This window comes from Apus apus, chromosome 8 (assembly GCF_020740795.1).
Source record: "Apus apus isolate bApuApu2 chromosome 8, bApuApu2.pri.cur, whole genome shotgun sequence".
NCBI lineage: Eukaryota > Metazoa > Chordata > Aves > Apodiformes > Apodidae > Apus > Apus apus.
In genome coordinates this window covers 10,719,008-10,743,266 of record NC_067289.1, presented here as the reverse complement: position 1 = coordinate 10,743,266, position 24,259 = coordinate 10,719,008, and the positions used below count along the sequence as shown (strand labels likewise).

The 24,259-nt window shown below is 35.4% G+C and overlaps 1 protein-coding gene across 1 annotated transcript in view; it reads left to right on the top strand.

Moving 5' to 3' along the window:
• Positions 1-24,259, top strand: part of DNER (delta/notch like EGF repeat containing) — a 112,331-nt gene that overhangs the window by 70,382 nt on the left and 17,690 nt on the right. Inside the window, exons 6-8 of the mRNA XM_051626712.1 lie at positions 3,184-3,337; positions 8,176-8,289; positions 17,036-17,260. Coding sequence (XP_051482672.1) covers positions 3,184-3,337; positions 8,176-8,289; positions 17,036-17,260 — 493 coding nt within the window. The remainder of the gene's footprint in view (positions 1-3,183; positions 3,338-8,175; positions 8,290-17,035; positions 17,261-24,259) is intronic.

Genomic DNA, 24,259 nt, shown 5'->3' with positions numbered 1-24,259 from the left:
GTGTAAATATGAAGCTTTATTGCTAGAATTAGAATCCTTGAGATTTACACAAAAATAACTGGTCTCTGCCTGCACTGAGAATAACATATTGAACTGAATAATGATGATTTCCTTGTCTTCTGTACAGGCTAGAAGCTTTGGGGTAGATCCACTTGATTGTATTTGTAGAAAGGCTAATTATAGAAAAGCCTCATGTATGCCTAAAGACGTGCTCTTCTGCATATGAACTTTGTTTCCAAAGTACAATAAACTCCTAAATATAAAATATGTAATTATCATACAGCAATGTTTTGCTCAAATATTGTAAAATTCACTGTGAGTTGTAATAAATACTGAAAGTCTTTCTTGGCAAGAGAGTTACCATTTGTTGTGTTTTCGTCATCTTAACAGATTTTTTTTCTATAGCTTAAAAAAAGAAAAGAAAACAGTGAGTTTTTATTGTCCCTCATGTGAAATTTAAAATCTGATAAGCATATAATTACTCTGCTTCTTAAAAGAGGAAAAAAAGAATGATATCACAACTATATTTGTAGTATGATACTTACAGCATGGATAATAGCAAATTATTTTAATTATAATAGTTATTAATTATTTTAATTTATTACTCCCCAGAATGATACATGATAGATTTGCACTCCCATAATCAAGTAAAAAACACAGATGTACTGTCTATTGGTAGGATTTTTTTTTTTTTAATTCTTAGATAGTGACTCTAATAGTAGCATTATGGCAGTGTGTAGCTTCTTCTTGGCGTAATTTTCCTCAAATATGCTAGTACATGTCATCTCAGGAAAAAAATTAATAGTATAATTTAAAAATGATAGCATTTAATCTCTTCTACAGAATAATTTTTCTGCATCTCAGAACTGTTACTTGTCATTAGACATTTCAGTTTGAAGTGTTACAATGCTTTTCTTTTGCTGCTTTCAAAATTCATTTTGTTAACTATGCTTTATGTTAAATTGATCACTATATCATATGCTTAGAGAGCTATCAATATTATCTGAGCTCTTTACTCCTTATTTCATTAATATTGTTGAGGCAATGACTGATTGTCTTTTTTATATATATATTAATACTTCTAAGAGTTAGCTTCCATTAATTTGAAACGAGATTTTAGTGCAGGCAGAGCCACGTTGTTTGTTTCTTTGTGGACAGTATATGCATCCTCTTCCTCTCCGATGAAACGTCCTAGCAGTGTTTTACTTTGCATCTTACTCTCTGATATAGAATAAACCAACCTGAGCCTGCCTGACAAAGATGGTACCTCTCTGTTCTGAGAGAGTCAGCTTTGATGGGATGTTACTCTTCTTGGATCTCTTGATTAGGGATGTCTTTAGCATCAGATAGATGTAGATAAGCCGGTTCTCATTCCTCATGCACACACAAGGATGAGAAACACATTTAAATTAGATCAAGACTGATGTCTTTAAATGGCACAGAACCTAGGTACAGTGCCTGTATTTTTCTACATACTCTACTCATGTTGGTTTTAAGAAAAAAACTGCCATTTTTGTTGTAGTATGGGATCTCACTTTGTTCAGCCAGAACTGGTGAATTATCGAGACAGGCAGTAACTTTGATTTTGTATTAAATCTAAACACGACACTCCAGGAAGGATAACAAACACTTTAAGTCAGTAGCATAACTTAGTACCAAGTAAGAGTTAGAAAAGCTGTGAGGAATGCCACACTGTTTACCTGGGTCCTGATCCCATATATCCACAACAGTACTGAATGACTCCAGTGATATGAGATGTTGAGGACAACACTAATTTTGACCACTGATTGCTCTTCATTTTAAGGACTAAAGTGATCCCTGTGCTGGTGTGTTTTCCCCCAGTGCTATATAGAAATGTGAAAATACTGTGTATTTAGATAACTGATTAGTTCTTAAATAAAAGTGATTATCTCTTTCACTCTGTAGCCACTTTGCTCTGTAGGTCATACGAATTATCTTCAAGGTAAGTTACTGTGCTATGTGATGATAATTATCCTGACTGTGTTATGCTTGCCTGTCTTTCGTTTCTGTTGAGCTACCGCCTCGTCTGGGAACCTGTCATTGGTAATGTGTGAGATTTTTGGAGTTGTTTTGTGCAGAGGCTGGGATGAATACAACAATGTGTATAGACCATGCACTTAGCAAGGACTGTGGGCACTCCTGATAAATACCATGCACATAATTTTGAATTTTAGAGGTGTATATACTACTAAACTTTGTTTAAACTCTACTGGTGTAATATTTATAAAGAAGAATGAAATCAGGATTTTACTGGGTTTTTATTTGTACAAAGGTGATTATTTTCTTTTCTACTTATGTCACAGCTGTTTATTCATATCAAGTAAATACGAGTAAAAATAGAAGATAAAATACTAACCCCATCTCTTTGTTTTGGGTTCTATGCATATTCTGTACTTTGTATTACTTTGTATTACAGTGTTTGTGTATGGGACAGCTGTTCCAGCCCTAATGATTGGCTTTGAAATGTATGAGAGTGAGTGATGTTGCCATCTACTGTTTAATTAACAGAGAAAGTAAGGTATTTAATCAAAATGCATATTACAAATGAGAGAGCATTTCTTGCTTCTATTCTTTGAGAGTCCCTTCACAATCTTAGTGACCTAAAGATATTTAAGTCTAATTTTAATTCTTTTATTACTAACAAAAATGTGCTGTATCCTGCCCACTATAAGTATTTTTAAATATCTTGATCTTTTATTAAGAAGCAGGTTTGTAAAAAATAACAAATACGTTCAGAAGACTATGCATTTGAAAAGATTTGAAGGTAGTTTGGGACCGCAGCCCTGCTCTTTGTATAAAGGGTGCATCTTTGTAGTAGGATTTTGTTGCAGTAAATCTGGACATTACTTATTCTGACAGTTATTCCAGTCTATAAATACAATTTCTGGAATGGGAGAAAGAATTTATAGTGATTCAGATGTTATGGATCTGATCCCAGCCTCCTTGACTAGATTAAGTTACCTGACTTCATAAAAAATTATAGCTGAAGAATTGGTACAGGTTTAGTATGTCAAAGAATGACTTGGTGCAGTTGATGTATTGATGGCAGCTACTGTTGTCATGAGCAGGAAGACAACAAAACTATCTTTGTTCAATAGAGTGTTCAATGAAAGCTTAATCTTTGAACATTTATGGTGAGCTATGTATCCTGTTTGCTTGAAGGCAACTTTTTTCTGCGACTGCGAGGATGCGTATCGGGGCTCCCTGTGTGAAGAATTTGATGCCTGTCAGAGCCAACCCTGTCAGAACAACGCAACCTGCACTGATGCAGCACAGAAACACGATGGGAACAATTTCACCTGCAGCTGCCCAGCTGGTAGGTTTGGCATTATGCTTTGAATAATGCATTTTTGTTTTAACATTCCATGCGTATGTTTTGCAGAGCAGTGAGCTGTGCGACTGCAGATAATAGGAAAGAAGGAACATACAACAACAATATAAGGGCAGTTTTAAAAAGGCTGTGGGAGACTGTTCATCTGTGAAAAATGCCACTGAAAGCAGCAAACAATAACCTAATGAATTAATTATTCATAATAGAACTGTACCTACCAAGAAGATATCACCCAAATTTAGTTTATATCAGCTTTTATCTTAATCTGTGGCTGGTATTTTTTGTTGTTGTTTTTTTCTTCTTTTCAATATAGATTTTAAGTACACATTGTAACTAACTTTTCAATAAATGTGTTTCCATTGTAACTAGTAAACACTTTTCTTCAGTTGCACCAACCAAATGGAAGAAAATTCTCTCCACCCTATGTAATTGTTGGATTGTTCCTCTGAATTAAATTACATTTTGAAAAACTTTAAAAAAATCGTAAACGAAACCGACCAATTTATGGGTTTGATTAATGAATAAGTGTCTGAGTTCTCTGAAGTTATTTTAAGAATATTTACTTTAAACATATTATTAAATGAATATAGACACCTTAATTGAAATTACATTTAAACTAAGTAAAATGGTCATAGGCTAGAGGGCAAATTAAAGATGTAAGCTGATGGAACAAACCTTACTAAATGGCTGTTATAGAAAGCTCTGCTATTTAAAAAATATTTCAAAACCAGTCTCAATTGTTGTAACGGAACAGCTACTTTAAAATGACTTAAAAATAAAAGTTGGCGAAAATTAGGTTCAGTAGCAGGTAATTTATTTTGCTGTCTAAAGACATTTTACTCTACACTTTCATTTCTGTAGTACTGGTCAGTTGATATTAGAGAGAAAGGAAACTTACCTGAACAAGAAAAATAAAAAAAAACAAAGGAGAAAAAAAAATTATGCTTCCAGAATAGACTCTAAGATCTGCAGAATATTAAAGCTATCTCATAAAAATCATATTCGGTCAGGTTTCTAGTGGTTGTGTCAAAATGGTTATTGGCTGGCTTTAATTCTGAGTGGTTATTTGTGTGCATTAAATATATATAAAAGCTACCTGTAGCAATACTTCCTTTATTCTGCCCCAAGGCAGGATCATGGAGTGGGTGTTCTGATATTCCCTCAAAGATGGGAATATTCTTATTCTTTGCCCTAACACATCAGCACAGACCAGAGAAACTTCTAGCTGCTCTAGATAATATGTAAGTACCACCCTGAAAAATGACTCAGCTAGTAGCAGGTGGATGCTTTAATGTGGCTGCCATGTACCATCCTCTGGGATGTTTTCTGAACTTTACAGTTCAGAAAATCAGCAATGGCAGATTGTTAAGGCCCCTTCATTCTCTCCAAAGGCTAAAGTGTTTCCTTCTAATTATCCTTTTTTAGCCTCTAGGACTTCTGTCTTTGCTAAAAAGTCACTGTAGCAAGTACATAGCAGGAAAGGGATTTATATTGGTATTTTTAGATAATGACCCAGATTTATGATGCTCTGAAAATAAGATGCAGAGTTACTATGCAGGTGTACTCTGTTCTGTGTCATTAATTTGCCGAAGGATCAACTGTCACTTTAACAAGATATGTAAATATAGTTGAATGATGATTTAAAGATAAGACGAGAAAGATCAGAGCTGAACAGCCTTACATTGTTTGAACAATCCCTAATATTACCAGCTGCTTTTGTTACACTTAAATCAAGCCTGTGAGAGTTCCTGCTTCTATTGGTAAGTTAAAAATGATAAGTGCCTTGATAAAGCAAGTGTTATTCTATTTGTGTCATGATATAAAATCCTAGGGTTTTTTGGTTATTATGATCCCAGACATCTATCAAGTGCTTATTTATTTTTTAAAACTTTACCCTCACCATATTTGTAGAAGTTCCCTATGAGTTAAAATTGTAGCTACTATTAGGCACAGGCTTCTCATCTGCTTGTCTCATAAAGTGTTAACATAATTGTAGAAAAATTGATATCACAAAATACCATGAAACGATTACTAATATCATGACAATTTCTAGAAGAAGATGTATTTCTCTCACATATTTTGGAAATGGAAATAGAATGTATTTCCATTGGCATGTTTGGTCTTTTAACTTTGAATTTTAACCTTTCCATTTAAAACTATTTTTCTAAAATAAAATTAATGCTGTGTGATTTCCATAGTTGTTTCTTCTCATTGTCTCTAGAATAATTGTTAGCTCCTACTGGGGAAAAAAACCCCACAACAAAATATCAAATTTATACATATTTTTTTCTACAAACCCCCTCCTTCTCATGTTATAAAACAAAGCTTAGAATAGATGGAATGAAATTATTTGGTTTCCATATGGGATACCTTCCCTGCTGAATGACAGTGGGATCATGTCCCTCTGTAAATCCTCAGCAAGCCAAATGTGGTTAACTTCATTTATTACATTCTACAGCTTGCTAGGTTGTGTTCCATGACCTCCATGCATTGTGTTTAGGTTTAGCTTTTAATTTTTTATAATATTTTTCTTAATTTTTTAGTAGCAAATGTCTAATGTTATTCAGGTGGCTTAATCATTGTTAAATTCAGTGGGTTTTATTTCTACCCCTGTTCTTTTTCCACAAAATTTTAGTGAAAAATGGTCAGAAAAACTAGCTGGTTTTATATAGTTATACATTTCTAAAAAGTGCTCATTGCACATGGAAAAATATTAAAGAAGACGGAAAATAAGTTTAATTATCATAAATGTCTCCGTATGCAATTTCAGAAACATTTGGCTGTGAATAGGATCATGTGTCCGATATCTTGACAGAAAAAAATGTCATGAAGAAATACCAGCACAAAATAGTGTGATGATTCTTAAGGTGCATCTCATCAGAAAACTGCTTCCCCCCATGCCCCGTGGTGATTGCTTAGCACCTCTTCATTTGTAGCATTTGTGACATATTTGCTATGAAATTCCTGAATTACATTCTCTTCCAGAGGGACAAAACATACCCTGTAGATAATAATAGGACATACTTATTTTCGTAAAGCTGACATGAAGTATTATATCTGGTGAGCTTTTCCACAAACTGTAACAATTGCAGGAGGTTAGATTTGTGTAGCAAGCTACAGAGCACCAGAATTGTTTCTGCCTTTTTGTGCCAATATTCTTTTGGATATGTGTTTAATTCCAAGAGTAATTTCTGAATTTCACAAACTTGGTAACAGTTTGAAGATGGAAAAATGTCTGAATGAGTTAAGCATATTCAATACTGTGTTACGATTCATAAAAAAAATCAGCTGAATGTGAGAGCTTGAAAAAATACGAAGTCTGCAGATGAAAGAAATCAATTGACATAGTCTTCTGTAATACCTCATTGATGTTTTCTTAAGTTTTATGTGAATTGGAGACCGATTAGAATTACAAAAAATCATAAATTTTCCTGGGTAAGGCTAATGTCCCTATAAGTGCCTCAATCCAGTCCAGAGGAGCTACATTGTGAGAGCACCTCGTGGGGTGCAACCTCATTATTTTTCTCCAGTTCAGGTAATTTTATGGACATTAATCCAGATACAATGTAATACAGAGTTTCCAGGTTTTGCATTGCAGAAAATAGGAACATGATTTAGCTCTCTTTGGCATATAAAACCAGTAAGGTACACAGAAAGGAAAATCTTATAAATCCTTCTCTGTAGTAATGCTCTAGCAGCTCCAAATATAACAATATATGTTGAGAGCTAATTTATGGTGACATCAATAGGTTTGAACAGTTATAGGTATTACCCTGCCCAAAAAGACTTATACATGCTATTTTTTATTGCATTAAAAATAATTATTTAATCAAAATAAGGTTATTATTTTATTACTTTTTATTTTATTTTTCCTTTTCTCCCCTGCTTAGGCAAAATTCTAGTCCAGGCACGTCCTTTGTCTCACCTTGGGGGTCTTCATCTTTGATACCTGCTCACAGCAGGTCTGTAACACCAGCCATTGTGTTAAACATGCTTGTAATGGAAGAGATATACAATTTTTGGAAGGGTTTATTTTAAAAAATAAAATGCCTTTGTGTGTAACTGCTTCTTCAGTCATGCATCCAACATAGCTTCTTGGAGGTAAATAAAAATTAGAACTGGGAATGTGTGATATTTCTTAAGGAATTTAAGTTAGGAGCATTTAATCATTTAGACTGTATTTTGTAAATGTGTTCATTTTTTGGGGATGTGTTATAGACATCAGACATATGGAACAAAGCAAACTTAAGGTCAAATAGTACAGTACACAATCTGTAGCTTGTGAACTTACAGGAGCTTATTTGGAAGAGTTTGCAACTGTGCTGAGCAGTTCTTCACAACTCCCACTTAAAATAAACACTTTTTGAAGCGCAGAAGTATGAGGAAATGACAGTCATTCAGCATATGCACAAATAATTCAAAATGTCAAGTCTTGTTTAAAGTCTTGCTAAAGATTACTGACTTGAAATTGAAGTTGTGTTTGAAAACCATTGAAAATTTTTTTCTTCCTTGATTATATGGGTGCTGATGAGGGCTCAACACCATCCTCCATCATGCTAGAGCTGTCAGGATAGTGTTGCTGGTAAAATACAACTGATTGGATCTCTAGATTTCCACTACTTACTATGTTTCTCCAGTGACGTATGAGTTCTAATTAAAAATGTCATTTTGTAAGAAATTAGAAGACTGTCCTGAATTCTGTTTCTTACTTCATTTAATTTTGTTCAAAACAACCAATGATACTGTTTGAATGACCTAATAGTACTTTTAGTAATAAAACCTCATTTTTACTATATTTTCTAATGTTCTGTCCTGTTTTGTAGGTTACACCGGAGAGCTGTGCCAGTCAGAGATTGATCATTGCATCCAGCAGCCATGCCAAAATGGAGGTACCTGCTCATCCAACCTCAGTGGGTTCAGTTGCCAGTGCCCAGAAGGTAAATGATAAAGACCTATTTAGTACCTCATACAAATGGGTGTTTTGCAGGGTGCACTTACTGTAAATTTTCAGTGACACATATTACTGAAATACATCTATGTATATATATTTTTATATATACTTATATTTTTTATATAGATATAATTAAATATTTTTTTAAATTTTGCTGTAGACCATAATTGTATGCCAGAAAAAAAAACAACAAACCAACCAACAGTTGAGAAATCGTTGTATAGTCAGCAATAGTATAGAAAGTATGGTAGGAGCTTAGTGTTTCACCATATATGTGGAGCAGAAATATTCTCTCATTCTCTGGCACTTCTAGAGCAGAATTCAGGCTCCAGCACTGTGAGAAATATGAAACTGAGGAGACTTAGGGCATCTTCTGATTTTTGTGTTATCCAGTAATTGTGTAAGAAAAGATGCCTCCCCTGCAGCATTTGCACATTTCTGTATATAGGTCAGTTGGCTAAAATGTGTGTAAAAGCAATAATTCAAAACTAAAGGAATTATTTCAGTCCCCCAAGGGACTTGCTCCTTTCTCTATGTGAAAGCCTTTCAATGATTCTCAGTGGTAAACACTGTCAATATGACTATGTGAAATGAGGACACCACAATGCTGAAGTGTGTCTTTTTTAACAATATGCCAACTGAAATGGCAGATGCCTAAATTGCTCATTAAAAAATTATCAGGAGTGAAAGGTCTCATTATGAAGCCTTCTATTAGTTATTTATAACTAAGATTAGAACCTTGAACTAATTATATTTCTGTTCTTACTTGATTTGTGGTTGTTGTTTTTATTCTGCTGGCACCTTATCTTGCTCTAAGAGTACCAGTCTTTGATAACTGCTCCAGTAATATATGCTTGCTTAATAATTAAGATTGTTTGTAATTTCTTTAGACTGATTCCTTGCTTTTCTAGAGTGTTGTGCTCTAATGAGTGACCCACTTCACAGCAATGTTGAAACACAGACACTGACATTTTGACAGATCTTGCATTTGGAAGAATTTTGAAAAATGTTTTCCTTGTAGCTATTAGCAAAATGCAGTGAGAAAACTGAGATGTTAGACTTGGTAAAAAATTTACTTGCATTTTTCTTAGGAAATCTGTTCAAGGATCCTCAAAGATGCTTTGCAAGAAATTATTTTTCCTATAATAAATGCTTGGAAAAATAGCTCCTGGGGTTTTTGGTTGGTTTAGAACTGCCATACTTGTTTCAGTTTGTGGCATACCTGAACTTCTTGCTTCTGATGACCTATTAATGAATATGCTGACCATCTCTCAACTTCTCTCCTGCTGCCATTTGGGGTGCTGGGTCTGGGACAGGGTTACTGGTAGGCTAAGGTCCTTGGATGGCCTCATCCCCCATCCTCTGCTGGGGGTGTGCTGAGGCTGGGATATCGTGCTTGTAGCTCTTCAGTGCCCTGCCAGGTGGCATTTCTGCCTTGGTCACTGGGCAGCGATGTGTCTCTCTCCTGCTCTTGGAACTCATGCTGGTGACCATTAGGCTGTGAAGGCCACAGGCAGCAGCACTGCTCCTGGGACAGCAGTGGCTGCTCCGAGAGCCCTGCACCAGCCCCTGCCTGTGTGGAGACTTGGAGAACAGGAGAGGAAAACCTTCCCTTCGTACACCCCCAGAGCTGTTCTACGCAAAGAGTGTCAGAGAAGTTACCTGCTGTGCCACTGCTTGGCGTGTAGTGTTCTGAGTGAGAGCAGCTTTCCTGCTGCAGGAGAATCATTCCTTGTGCTTCTCTCTTCTTGGATTTCCTTGTTTAGCTAGCTTTGTGTTCTGCCCCTTGCTCCTACAGTCTTGTTGCCTGCTTTGATTCTTTAATGTCTCCTGCTCCTTTCTTTGCCACTGATCCATCTTTGTGTTTGGTAAGTTTCCAGTTGTTTCTGTTGTATGCTCCAAGTAGGCTTACTTTGGCCCTGTCATTCTTCTGTCTTAGAAGCTGTATGCTCTGCTTTTTGTCCCCTTGGGGTGCATTGGTACCATTTGATCATTATTCTGGTATTTTTCTTTGTTCATAGTTCTGTTCTTATGTGTTACAAACCTATGCTCCTTTTCTGCTCGAGGTCATGAGGTTTTCTGTGGCTTCTGGATTTTCCTTAAAGATACAATGTGCTTTTTGACACTGACAGAGAGGGGAAAAAAAAAAAAAAAAAAGAAAAAATTACTTAGTAACTTCAAAAAGTACCTCTATCCTGACATACTTTGTTGACAAGCAAAGATGCTTTTTGGGTCACCTGACCCAAACTTTCAGGTCTAGTCTCCCAGTACCATTTCTGTGTTCCAAGAGCAGCCATGTTCTAGAGTGAGGATAGGACTGGGGAAAGAACTGATATTCTGGTTGCTTATTTATATGGCTAACGTGCTCACATGATATAAATGTTTTCAAAAAGCACTGGGGCAGCAAAAGAAAAAAAAAATTACTGAAATAAATTTACTACTCTTATTAAAATCAGATTGTGTAGATAGACCTGTATTACTTCTAACATAGAAAAAGCTTTTGGAGGGGACAGAAAGTTTCAGAAATCACTGTCTGGACTGTCCAGTATTCTTTCCTTTAGAAATAATAGAGCTATTTGCACGACGTCTGATTCTCAGTCCCCTGGATGTGACAAAGTCATTCTTAGATTTGCAGGAACAAATGCCATCTTGTGTGCATGGTTGCTCTTCTTGAGTGAGGCTGTGATAACTCAATAGCAGCCTAAATTTTATCCCTGACTCTGCAATAATTACTGTTTCAAAGACCAAATGCTTCCTGTGAGATTATGTGGCCATGCTTGCTCATGTCGTCACCATAAAGAAAGGAGACCCTTGGTGCCAAAGGAACACAGTCTGTCTGCAAGGGCCAGTGCTAGTGCTCTGGATTAGCCTAATGAGCATATTAAGTAATGAGGTGTTGCTTTTCCATCTTCTTTTGGAAGACCTACTAATGCAAATGAGCTCAGGTTTTCAGATATTTTGTGGAGGAAAATAAAGGGTTGATTTAACAAAATATATTGTCTGTATCACAAAATATGTTGTCTGATTTACTAATGGCTGCTTTTCCCATTATTTTTTCTTCTTTTGAGATATATAACCCTCTCATAGAGGCATATTTTGAGAGCTTTTCTTTGGATTTTGAAGAGATTTGGCTGTTTTTGTAAATACAACAAAGGATATTTAATTGAAAATTGCAGATGCAGTAACTTGCAGATTTGCTATTTTTAGCATGTCCTCAAATTTTCCATTTAAAAAAACCTACCAAAAAACCCCACGATAACTTTATAATTTAAGTGAGGTCTCACTCTGCTGCTGTTCTCCTGCTGTGTTTAATAGTAATTGCTTGTTGAGAGGAGGCCTGCCTTTCTGTAGTGCTAATTCAGCACAGAGGGGCCAAAGGAGCAAAGGAGCTTCACTCTGTGTAAAAAGTAAAAGACTGGAGATATGGTTAGGCAGGAAAGGATGAAAGAAGATGGAAAGTATCACAAAGGGAAAAGACAAAGATTGCAGAAAAAGGAATGAGGTGGAGATGATGAGGAACAACCCTGAGATTGAGCGTTTCTTTTAGAAACGAGGTTTTTAGTTCATGAAGAAGCATGTGATAACTTACAGAAGGTGAGATCTGAGGCACTGGAAAAGGAGCCTAGATAAGATATGAACATTTCATTATTATTCTTTAAGAATTTTACTGTCATAAGAGTCCTTTAATAAGTACATTTTTTTAGGCTTGCAGATTCTATTTTCTGTGTGATGCATTGTAGATTTTAATGTCTGAAACATGTCAGAACATAAATTGCTATGTGAAGTTCTTGAGTCACCTCGTACTGAAGAGATAATTGAATTTTATACTCAAATTTGCAATGAAGAAACTTGACCTTCTTCCTTAAGCTACGGAGTCAGGACTTTGTTCAAAGATTTGACTCCTAATTACTATTGGGAAGGAGGAATGTTTGAGATGTACTTATAATGGGGTAGGGAACTTTGATCATCATCTTTAAAGTTTCATTATAACAAACATTTAGCAAATATTACCTTCAAATGACCATGCAAAGAAATTTATTGAAATTCTGAAAACCTACACATAGTAAACATCTGTCAATTTGAAAATTTTTTAAACATTTTGACAGCTTTTGTTAATTTTTCTCTTAAGATACTAAAACCATAAACTAGTAGTGGAATATGGCCTTGAACAAAGAAAAAAAAAAAGTGCAAAGTGCAGATCAGTTACTATAACGAAGAGATGAACTTGTGTTGCAAGATGTTTCTGAAGTTGTTACATGCAATTTCCAAGTCCTGATAATGTGTACCAGATGAACTGTGTTCAGTGCTATAGGGAAGCAATAAACTTTGATAAAAATAGCAAGCATTCAGCAGGCCAACCACAGGAAAATGGCTTGGAATCTCAGGATTTTGCTTAACTTTTCCTTTGTCTCTGCTCTGACAGAAGTGGCAGAAATCTTTTCATTGACATTAATGTATTTTTGAAAAATACTCAACAGCAAAAATGGATTTCATAGCCATCCTGTAGAAGGAGTTGGAGAGAAAACAATGTTGTGATTAGGAGCTTAACATCTAGATTACTTGAAATTCACATTTGATGACTGATTTTATTTTACTATTGACAATTTGGTTTTACTAGCTGCAGGTAAATACAGCTAGGCAACAGTGCACTGCAAAACCTGCAGATATTTCTGGAAATACTGTGAAGCAGCAAATTTATGAATGATCTTATTGTGGTTTCTGTGGTTTAAAAAAAATGAAGAGTTTGACATCAATAGAAGATACTAAGTTGTGATTCGTGTGTTGACTCGCAATAGCAGCGAGAAAATGTACATTGTCGACGTGAATTTTAATTGACGGGGAGAACAGAAGTTATTAGCCCAGATTAAGAATAGTTTAAGTTTCAAGCTCTTCAGTTTTTCTTTTACTATATCCTATCTTGCAGATGTGAGTCTAACTTCTTTAGGTTTATGTACAATAAACCTATTTATTAACTAATTCCAGTAAACTAGGTCACATAGCTTTTGCATATGGAAGATTTCCCAAGGTTACTGGTGATTAACAGAATGCAGAGTTCTTCATATTACCATAAGATAGTTTAATTTACCTGAAGTAAATATTTGTTGTTAATTTAAAAATTTCATAGCTGTTTAATTTCTGGTAGTTTCTGCTAATCTAATATTTTTATCTGGCATCTTCCCAAATTACTCCTATTTTTTGTAGATTTCTTAATGCTTTAGTGGGTTTAGCCTCTGTTTATGTGTGAAGACTTAGCTAAAGTAAATTTTAATAAAAATCTTACAACTACATTTTAATGATTTTTTAAAAATTTCCTTATGATAAGTATCTTTTCCCCCTTTACAGAATTCTGGTGAAATTCCATCAGACATCTTGTATTTCCTCATAAAGCAATTTTCTACAGGAAAAATAAAATACTTATTTTAAAATATGTCCCTGTATTTCAGATGTAAAGGTTTTGTAATCCCTAGTCGTAACAGTTCACAGACTTAATTTTTCACATTCATGTAATTCTTGGAATTAGGTCTAATATAATACTTAGGCAAGTTCCTGTTCTGCAGACTGTAGGAGAGGCAGTTGTACAGTATCTTCAGAGAACATTTAACTTCCTTACTTCATAAACTGCTCTTTTGTTTTCAGTAGCCAAATAATTAAATTCCCATCCTGATGAGAAATCTGGCTTTTATCCAGAGCTTTTCTATCTCTGAAAACTGTTTCTCATCTAGTTTCTATCATTGCCCTGGAGGACTATAGCTAGATATGAAGAATATCACCTGGCTCACTACTTTTATTCTTCTTGACAACTAGCCAAATGGTCTGATCCATGTAAGCACAAATATTATATTGTGTTTTTTAGCAGTATAAATCCTTTCTAATGTTGCCTTTCCCCTTTACCTTTTGTTACTCCTTTGGTAAATTTTGCGTTCAGATCTTTCAAATCACCAATGATCTTTATGTTTCAGTAATGTGCCTGTTATACCAATACTGGCCTAGATGCAGGGTTGGGGTTGTGTTAACTGGCTGAAAAGCAATCCACAGATAAATAGTCCTATTTTTATTTTTTTTTTCCTACAGCATTTTATTCTGCTTGCAATCAATGCAGCTCTGAATGTGATTTTAAAATGTATTAATTGCATTATTTGTTATCAACAATTTTATTGATATGGCCTTAAATGAACATTTAGGCTAGAATAACAGATCTTCAATTTACATGTGTAACTACTGTTGCTTTGAGTATTTTCAAATATTTAACTCTTACATAAGATTTAAACTTCCAGAATCAACTAAACACATTTCACAGTGCAGTCAAAGATCGAGCAAGGGCAACGTGTTTTCTTGTACTTTAAACCTGCTTATATTCTTGAAGTGCTTTCTCACTTGAAACATTAGCCACCTGCCAGTAATCTTTTCTTTGTAGGGAAGATTATTGCCAAGGTTGTAGTGAAGCAACATTAGTGTCATTGTGTGACCGCATCTCCTGGATAATTTTTAATCCAGTTTCAGAGTTAGTGCAGAGATTTCTCCAGACTCACTGGCTGACCTCCTCCTCGTAACAGTTAGAAGTCCTTGCTGATTCTTTCAAATCTGTCCAGGGTTTTGATACCTGTACAATGGTAATGAAACTTTACATTACTGTGATAACAGCATGGGCTTTTTTTCAGTTTGTCAACAAACTGCTGCTGGCATTAGATTATTGATTTTAGGTTTTCCACTCTTTTCAGTTTCTGATGGTTACGCAGATATCATCTGCAGGAAGGACCTCTAATATAGGATTCCACAAAATCTGTTTTTAATATCTCTTCAACACTGGTGTGCAGTTGGACCTGATAAAGCCCGTGAAGGAATTTGAGCCATGGGATAGCAAAATGGAGATGGCAGAAGGCTCTTGTTTGTTCTTTGCTCATGCCTTGCCAGATTTGTTATTCTTTCCTGATCTGTTGCTGAGTTACTTATGACTAAACTGTTAAAAGTTTTAAATTTGTGGGTTGTATAGCTTGTATATATTATTTTTAATTACATTTTATAAAATTATTTTTCAATAGTTTTCATTCCATGGGTCTTGATTAAAATTTACGAACGTGTGAGTGAAGTGTGACTTCTTAAATCATTTGTCCAGGACCTAATATTTTGAGGATGCAACTAAAATCCTGTTGCTAGGTGTCCAAGGATATCCTAGTTTTCTCTGGAAGTCACAGAGCCTTTCTATCTTTTCCTTAGTTACAATAATCTAAATTTTCTTAATGCTTTGAGTAGATCCCTGTAGTACACTGTGTGTGGGTTGCTCACCTTTGTTTAATATCCATTCCCCTCTCTTTCTGATGCAGTTCACTGAGCTTTTGTGGATGTATAAAACATGGAGTAGGTCTCCTTGAGCAAGCCCTCAGACACAATTAGTTGCCAGTAAAGTATGTATTGAATGTAGTAGTTTGTGTCAATTTTGGTATTAATCATAAGTTTTATACAATATAGAGGTTCAGTTCTAATACATAGGCTGCTTTTAATTGATCAGCAAGACTTTGTAGGTACAAAAAAATGTATCAGTAAGGCCAAAAATCTGCTTCATTCCATCAGGAATAAAATTTCAATATTGAGTGTTAACCCAAAGTATCACCTGTCATTATTTGTTTTCATGCTCTGAGTTGTTGGCAGGTTGCTGTATAGCTGAGGCACCTCCTCCATCTCAATCCTTTCTATCACCATTGTCCACATTTTGTGGTTTGCCTTTTTTTTGGCAAAATTTGTTTTTTCTCTTTCTGATTAAATATTTTTCAAATCCTAGAGTAGTCTTTTAGAGTGACATAACTGCCATGGTTTACACTTTCTGTTAGATCAGTAAAGTTGGCTTGATGGGTCTTGAGTGGAAGCTGGCCTGATTTACTCCTCATTTCCCATCCACAGTGATTACTGTATTGCAATTTTAAGAGCTGATCTACAGTGTAAGATATTTCAGGAAATTTTGAGCCTGAAAAGTGACAATCTGTGTGAATGGACCAAATACCCATTAAAAAAAAATGGAGTTGAATTATAAGAACAGTTTACACTCTTACTTGGAAAGGTGATAGAATTTGAATATTCTTTTCTGACTTGCTTTTGGGTACAATAACCACATTTCACATTGCTGTGTATGTGATAAAAATGACAGTGTACTGCAATTTGTTCAAATGTTATTATTTTCCACATCTGATTAAAACTCCCTTCAAAGGATATCCTTTTCTTTAAGTATTATATGTACATGTTGTTGCTTCAATAAATTGTTGTCTCTCCAGCTAGTAAGAAGTACAGTCTTGTAAAAGGTAATCTTTTCAATTACTGAAGCTCGGGTAAACTCATCTGCTGCTTTAAAGGTTGTTATTCTAGCAAATGCATTAACAGAAGTGAAAAAAGGTCAGTTTGAGCCTGTTTTTCCAGGCTAGTCTGTTCCTGATCTGTAGAAAATGTCTTCTGTTTTTCTAGCCAGATACACTTTATAAAGTAAGTACTTTTTAGATTGAACAAATACTTTTGCATTTCACTGTCTTAATCATATGATACTATGATTCTACCAGAAAACTATAATACCATGTTACTGGGTAAAATTAGAGTTTAATACATAAAGGAAGTCTGTATTTTTGTAATATTCATAGAATAAAAAAAGGAGCATAGATATAGGAATGGCTTGCCTTTAACTTACTTTAGTCATTAAAATTCTATACGTAACTGAATGTTGACTTACCAAAACCATTTGTTTCTTTTAGGGTTTTTAGGAACCTCTTGTGAAGAAAAAATAGACCCCTGTGCTTCATCTCCCTGCCAGAACAATGGAACCTGTTATGCAGATAGACTTGCCTTCTCCTGCAGTTGTAGTGCAGGGTTTACAGGACCAACATGTGCTCAGCTGATTGACTTCTGTGCTCTGAATCCTTGTGCCCATGGCATTTGTCGCAGTGTTGGAACCAGCTACAAATGCCTCTGTATCCCTGGTTTGTATGAAACAGTTACATATTTTGTAAATTTTCTAATATTTTAAAAGAATTACATCCTTCTTTTTTTTCTATATATAAAACACATTAAGCAGATATTCTATCTGTTTAGAATAATGACAGTAATCTACACATTACATTAGGAAAATAAAAAATTGTAGAGTAAGCACTGAAAATACCCACTGAGATCCATATGGCTTGGTTTATATCTACAGCTGTATTGTAAAACAGTAGTTTTTCTAAGGTGAGGTATCACTGTCATTTGAAATTACATTTGGTAGAGAGAATGGAAAACATGACGCTGATGATTTGGGAAGGTGTAGAAGCAAAAAAGGTAGCTGAACAAAGGTTCATACATAAACGTTTATGTTCACATAAATTATCTCTTTTCATAGTTTCCAGTGCTACTGCTTAGGTGGGTATAGCAAGGACACTCAGCTGGGAAATGTTTGATGATGTAGCCTCACAGGGCATAGCGTCTGGGTTGCATTTTTCTTGGCTCTGTATTTTTTCCTTCATTGTACCAATGTACCAGAATGTCGGGGTGCTTATAGCTCCCTTTATGTGTTTTAGCAATGATAATTAACAGGTGAAGTAGCAGTTAGAATGAACAGTACCATGTGCTGCACATTGACTAAAAGGTTACGCACTTACAGAGTGAAAACCAATAATCTTTGCTCTCATTTGACTGATTTTGACATTTAAAAAAATAATAAATCTGTTCTTCTAAAGCTATAAACTTAAAACCTGCAGAATTTAAGGGAAAAATAAACCCTCAGTGTACAAAGGATAAGCTAAGGGGGGATACTGGGTAGTTAGTAGCTCTACATATCCATAGCTCTGTGACCTGCATGTTCCCTGTAGTTCCAGTCAGAGGAGTACATTCACTCTGCTGCTTTGCCTTGCCTTGTGGAAAGCCAGGCACAATTCTCCTGTGATATGAAGGTACCCTACCAATTGCAAAAAGTAGGCAAGTATTTCTCTAGGTGGTGAGTCTGAACATGAGTACAGGCTACAACCAGATGTTTTCCTTTCAGACTGTACACAGAATGGTTCATTCTCTTCCAAAAAGAATTTTCTCCTTTTCCTTTCAAGAAAGAAGCCCACAATCTGTTCCTAGAACACTTCAGATTAGGATAGTGAAGTTTAGGACAAAAAGAAAGTGAAATAACTGTTTAATCTGACTTTCATGTATTACTGACATTTGAGGAAGAAAGATGTCTCTGCTTGCTGCATTTGCTTCTTACAGTTTCAGAAAGGGGGGAAATGTAGAGAACTCTCCTATTTTCCTTGAAGAGAGAGCTTTTATCTGTGGTTCTGTAGCCCATGCAACTGATACCTTATCTGAACAGAGTCCTGAAGACAAAAGAATTACCAGCTAATATCTTTGTCTTAACCAGTATATTAAGTGCAGGCTTCCAAGTGTTGCTTTCAATAACTGATGCATGTGATGCGTGTTGAGAGTAAAGTTTCAAACTGCTTAAGGATGATAGAATTAATCCCTTCCTTAGATATAATAGATTAATTTTTGAAAATAAACCATCGCCCATTAAATGAATAAATGTGGTAAGACCAGATTTCAGCATTACAAATAAATACCTAAGCATAAGGCATCGTGTGGTGTAGGAAGATTCTCACTGATGTGTGCTATCCTGAGAGGGAGGCCACAATGTGGTGGAATTGTTTCACAGTTTTATTGCTGAAATCCTCTTTTTGCAGTGTGTTTTGACTTTGGGAATGAAGTTACTTTCAGTAATAGGTTAGACAACTGGCTATATAATTCTTAGTGTGGGTACAATGTCCGTGCATATATATTACAATTATGCTGATCTAGAGCATGATGTAACAGTGGAGTCTGTTTTGACTTACATTGCTTCTGATAAATCTGAATGTGACTGGCATAGAAAACACTAAAACCTTCTGTGTATTTTATGTTGTTTCTCTACCAGAATGGATTGGTTTTCTTTGTGGATATGGGGAGTTGTAATGAAATCTACTGGTGCAGTATTTTAGGTGTCAGAGTGAGTCACTGCTATTCAAAGACAAGGAAAGGACCATCAAAAATTATTTTTTTGGGAAATACTCACAAATTAACATAAACTAAGGGAAATTTCTTCTTTGGATTGGGCAGATATATAATTATGTTGCATACCTTTTTATAAAGGAGAAAAATATGGAAGTGAAATGAAGATAATACCATATTTGTGTTAGCTTATAATTATCTTCTGTGGCAGATGTGAATTTATACATGCAGGATTGTAAGAATCTCATGTAAGAGCTTTAACAATTGAGATGTATTAACTTATTTAACAAAAAAACCCACCCCAAAACCAAAACAACACCACCCCCCACCCCCCTCCCAAACATCCATTTTATGGGCAGTTTTTCGTGAAGCATCCTCAATTCTTGTGCTTGCAACTTTTCAGGAACCAGAGGGTAGGTAGATTTTTGTGGCAAGATAGATCCAGGTGTGGACCTCAGATGTTTCAGCTCAGATGTTTCCATGAATGGGGTGGGCAGTTTTCATCTGAACAGAAGAATGGCACTACATAATGCGGAAGAGTATTTCCTAACGTGTTGTTTGTTTTGTATATTTCAGGAGGTGAAGATGATAATTCTTTCATTAGAAATTTTCAGGCTTCATTTTTGAAGTGTTTAATTGCTTTGCTGTTCATATGCATAATAGACGAACCCTTAGAGAAAAGCCTTGGGTATTGGGATGAAGAGCAACAGGCCTAATCATATTTAAATAGAGCCAGCATATCCTGCTTTATCTAGAGCACAAACTAGAATTCATATAAGTTGATAACTAGTTCCATGTCTGACAAAATACCTTTTTGATTGCAGGTAGTTGAAATTGCCAGGTGCTGTCCTCCTAAATTAGATTTTAGAACTGAGAATTTAGTAGTTTAATAGTTACCCCTTCATTTTGGAGATTATTCTTCTCACTCAATTACCCAATTGGTGTAAATTTTTTTTCTTCTAAATTTCTGGTATAAAAAGAGATCTGATTTCCAAACTGGCATATTTGGAGCCATTCAGCACGAGTGCCCTTGCCCAATATGTCCATGGTAGAGAAAAGCAGGCTTTTATTTTTTCCAAGTACACCAGGGAAGTTTTAATCTTCTTCAGCCTGTTATTTTCCTGTAGTTAAAACAACAAAAAGTTAATTTAATATTTTTGGAAAAATAAAAGTTTTTTTTTTCCCCTGAAATTTGTCACCTAAACCTGATTACTTGTTGTTGTTTAGGCTTGTTCAAATTAATCCTGTGTTGCACAGGACTTAAAAGTAATCTCACATGTCTCATGTCACGGAAACTTATTTTTATTTAAATAACATTTGTGCATGTGAAGCCAGAAGAGAAGCCACAGAGGTTGCATCCAGTATAATTTTATAGCACTTCTTTAATTGAACTCTTGTGTTTCTCCATGTGTAAAATTTAATGGGAACTATTTTAAAAAAACAATCTTTGTTGTTTTTTTTATAAAATTGTAGACTGCAGTAAACTTAACTTAAACATGTCAACTTGTTTTAGAAAGGATTTCCTTCTACAAATAACATTCCTTGCTTCATATCAAGGTGAAACTAAAGACCAAATTATGAGGGTTTGTCATTAATCTGTCAATAATTTAAAATGTTGGATAACTTATTTCAAAAGATCATTAAGGAACTGCATTTAAGTGGTAGCAAGGTAGAAATGGAACAGCTTTTCTTCTGTTATGTCTTTTCATTGTTATGAATGTACCATTATATTTTTTTTTTCTTTTTCAAAATCTTACTAGAAGGATTTGAGCCAATTAATGTCAGAGACTTTCCTTATTAACTAAAAGCATAGTTGTTAAATAGAAACCAATTTCTCTATAGATGAGCTTTTAGAAGGCATCATAACATACACTTTGCCAGTATTTTGAGTAATTATTTTGTGTAAGGCAGATGAGCAATTTAACCTGAGAATTCTTGTGTTCCAATTCCTTGAAACCCCACTGAAGTAGTGACTATAGAATGTGGCCTCTTGTACCTCCATGAAAAAGTAGTTTAGATACAGTGGATGAGTTGGATCTCTGGATTTTAAAAAGCTGGATTCTATTTACAATTCTGCCTGCAGAGATTGTAATGGTCTCTGTTACAATTATTTGTAAAGTGGATGAAAATAAAATTTATGTACATTTTAGTAGCATTATCAAGAGTTAATAATAAGCGTACTGAGCTACAGAAAGATATTACCATACATTAGTCAGAAAGAAATGGTCTGTGCCTCTTGACCCTGAGGCTTTCTGGCTTTCAAACTTTTAGCATCAGTGTGCTAGCTCCTGGACTACTGTACAGGAATCTTTCACTTTCACACATGTCCCTGAAGTAATAAACATTATTTTTCTATATATACGAATGGTAAGTTTATTAAATGACTTTTTAGAACTCTCTCCTATATCGGTTATGTGGTATATCTTAAACATACTGTTTTAAAAACTTTAGAACTTGGTATTTATTTTTTCTGTTCAGTTTTAGGATGCCATGTTCTTATTTTGAAATATTTGACAGGGGATATTTCTTTTTACAGAAGCAAAGGGCCTCAGAGCTTTGCTTATATGTGTGACTTGAATGCCATCCTTCCATTATGCACTGTTTCTACTAGCAGGCATAGTGTCAGCTGGATTTTTATCTCTGTTACTTCTGCCTCTAAAATTAAACAAGAGAGGAATTTTAAACAGTTCCAATTATCCCAAGGTCTGCAAAAGCCTCCTTGCTTGGTAGGCAGTTTGGTTTCCATGCTTTTTTGGCCAGTGTACAGATTTGAAGAATGATAAATGATAGCTATTATACTTGCTTATCTGCACAATCTGCAGAACGCACACAACCAGGCATTTACTACTATTTTTTGTGTGTGTTGGCTTTCATTGTGAGCATTATGGATAACCTACATAATGTAATAGCATGTATAGAAAAGCTAATTAGTATAAGTTAAGCTGTGTAATGCTTTTCAATGTTCCCATTTCCAAAATGGAGGGGAAAATGGGCAGCTTATTTCTAAGTGGAATATACTTTTTTCAAATGTCTGCTGACAGTGCTCTGTGGAATTCCAAAGCCTATTATGCAGCAATACCTGCTTTGTATTACGTGTGATTTTTCAAATGCTCATGAAACTTTGCTTTTAAGTCTTTTATTATACGGTTATACACCCAAATTATTGATACTTACCATCAGGTAACAAAGAAATACCCAGTGTTTGGACATCAGAGTTATAGTTTGTGTTGCGTTTTCACGCTTACCCCATGTTAAAGAACTAACCTTGATCAAAATTTTTGTGCTCATATGCTGGATTTCTCATCTAGAGCCTGGACTGCGAAACCAGTGGGATCCCGTTGTATCTGTTCATAGAATGTTTATTTAGTTCCTTAAACCCAAAACATATTTTTCCTTCTCTTAAAACTTTTTCCCCTTCTTTACACTCTGTATTATTTTAATAGAGCTGCTGTTAACAATTTTAAATGCAAATATTTAATTTTTTTATTAATTTTGTCTGGACTACAGTGAAGAAATCCATCTAGAAAGTGAGTAACTTAATATCGCAGTAAAGTTTTGCATTTGGCTTTCTCAAAGACATAAAGATATGGGATTTGAAATGCCAAGGCCCGTGTAGGGACATTAACACCTGCCCTCTACTTTGCAAATATATATGTTAGCACATGTAGAACATCTGGAAAAAAAGCTTAACAGGTGTTTATAGGAGAGTAGGTTTTTCTCAGTACCTTTGCAGGAGCGAGTGCAACGTTTGTCTGCAGCAGTATCAATTTTTCTTTCTTCGTTGTTTTCCCTTCCCACATTTTGGAGCTGGGGTGGGAAATGCAAACTCTGGCAGAAGTAACTTTATGTTAATTCCAGTTCCAGGCTATCTGTGAGCCCTTTATTGCTTGTTTCCTCATCTTGTTTCCAATTCTACATTAAGGCAATATTCCATGCAATCTGGCCATGGCTGGTGAGCATTCCTTCCTACCGTCCTGCCATCTGGAGCAGCTCTTTTCTCTTTCTCTTATTTAATTGCTATCTAAGCTCAGACTTTAACTGAACACGTTTATTTCTTGGCTATATAACATGCAGCTCTGTTAGTGAGCGGCCCTGTGAAATAGAGCTCTCTTGCATTCTGTTCCATTAGGCTTTCCCATAAAGATGGATGTTTTTTTTTTCTGCTGTCTTGATTTGCCCAAGTGTTAAGTGTGGATAAGCCCAGGGAATCAGTGTTGAGGAGCTATTGTCTAAGAGAGCCTCAAAAGCTTTCAACTTTGTTCTTTATTGATTTATAGTGGGAATAGTAATTTTCTCCTCTCTTTTGTTAACCTGAATAGCGCAGATATTCTCAGATGTTGACAAGCACTGCTGTATCTTCTGCTTTGCCAGCTGCTCTCAAAGGCTTTGACAAAACCCATGGCTTGTCCTCATTAGCCTGCGTGATACTGATTGTGTGTTCCCTTTCACATTTTGTCCCCTCGCAGTTTTTAACATAGCCATATATATAGAGTGCACCTTGACATGTAGCTGTCTGAAGACCACGTCAGAGAGCATCAGGCAAAAACCGTGGCCTCTTCAAGGCAGCTCCCTATTGCCTAAGAAAGAGAGAGTTGGGAATCCAGATGGGAGAAGTGTTCCTGCCTTTGTAAAGACCAGTATCAGAATGACAGTCATGTAGAGGGAGAAGAGGTAATGTAGGGACATCATTATTTTAGGATTGCTTTGTTTTAGGTTCCCTGTCCATTCACCAGCCTCTGAAGAGAGCATATCAGAATGGGACCATCACTGGCAAGTTCTGCTTGAGGTAGTAACAGTGCTGTCATTGAGGGCATATGCAATGTCTAGTGACCTGTAAAAAAAAAAAGTTTAATAATGCTCGTTACCCTTTTTGAAGCTGCAATGCCCAATGTGTTTTTTCCCCAGCTCAGGACACAGCAGCTGGTGAAGTGTTGTTAATGTAGGTATTATTTTTTTCTGAATACATCCACAGAAAT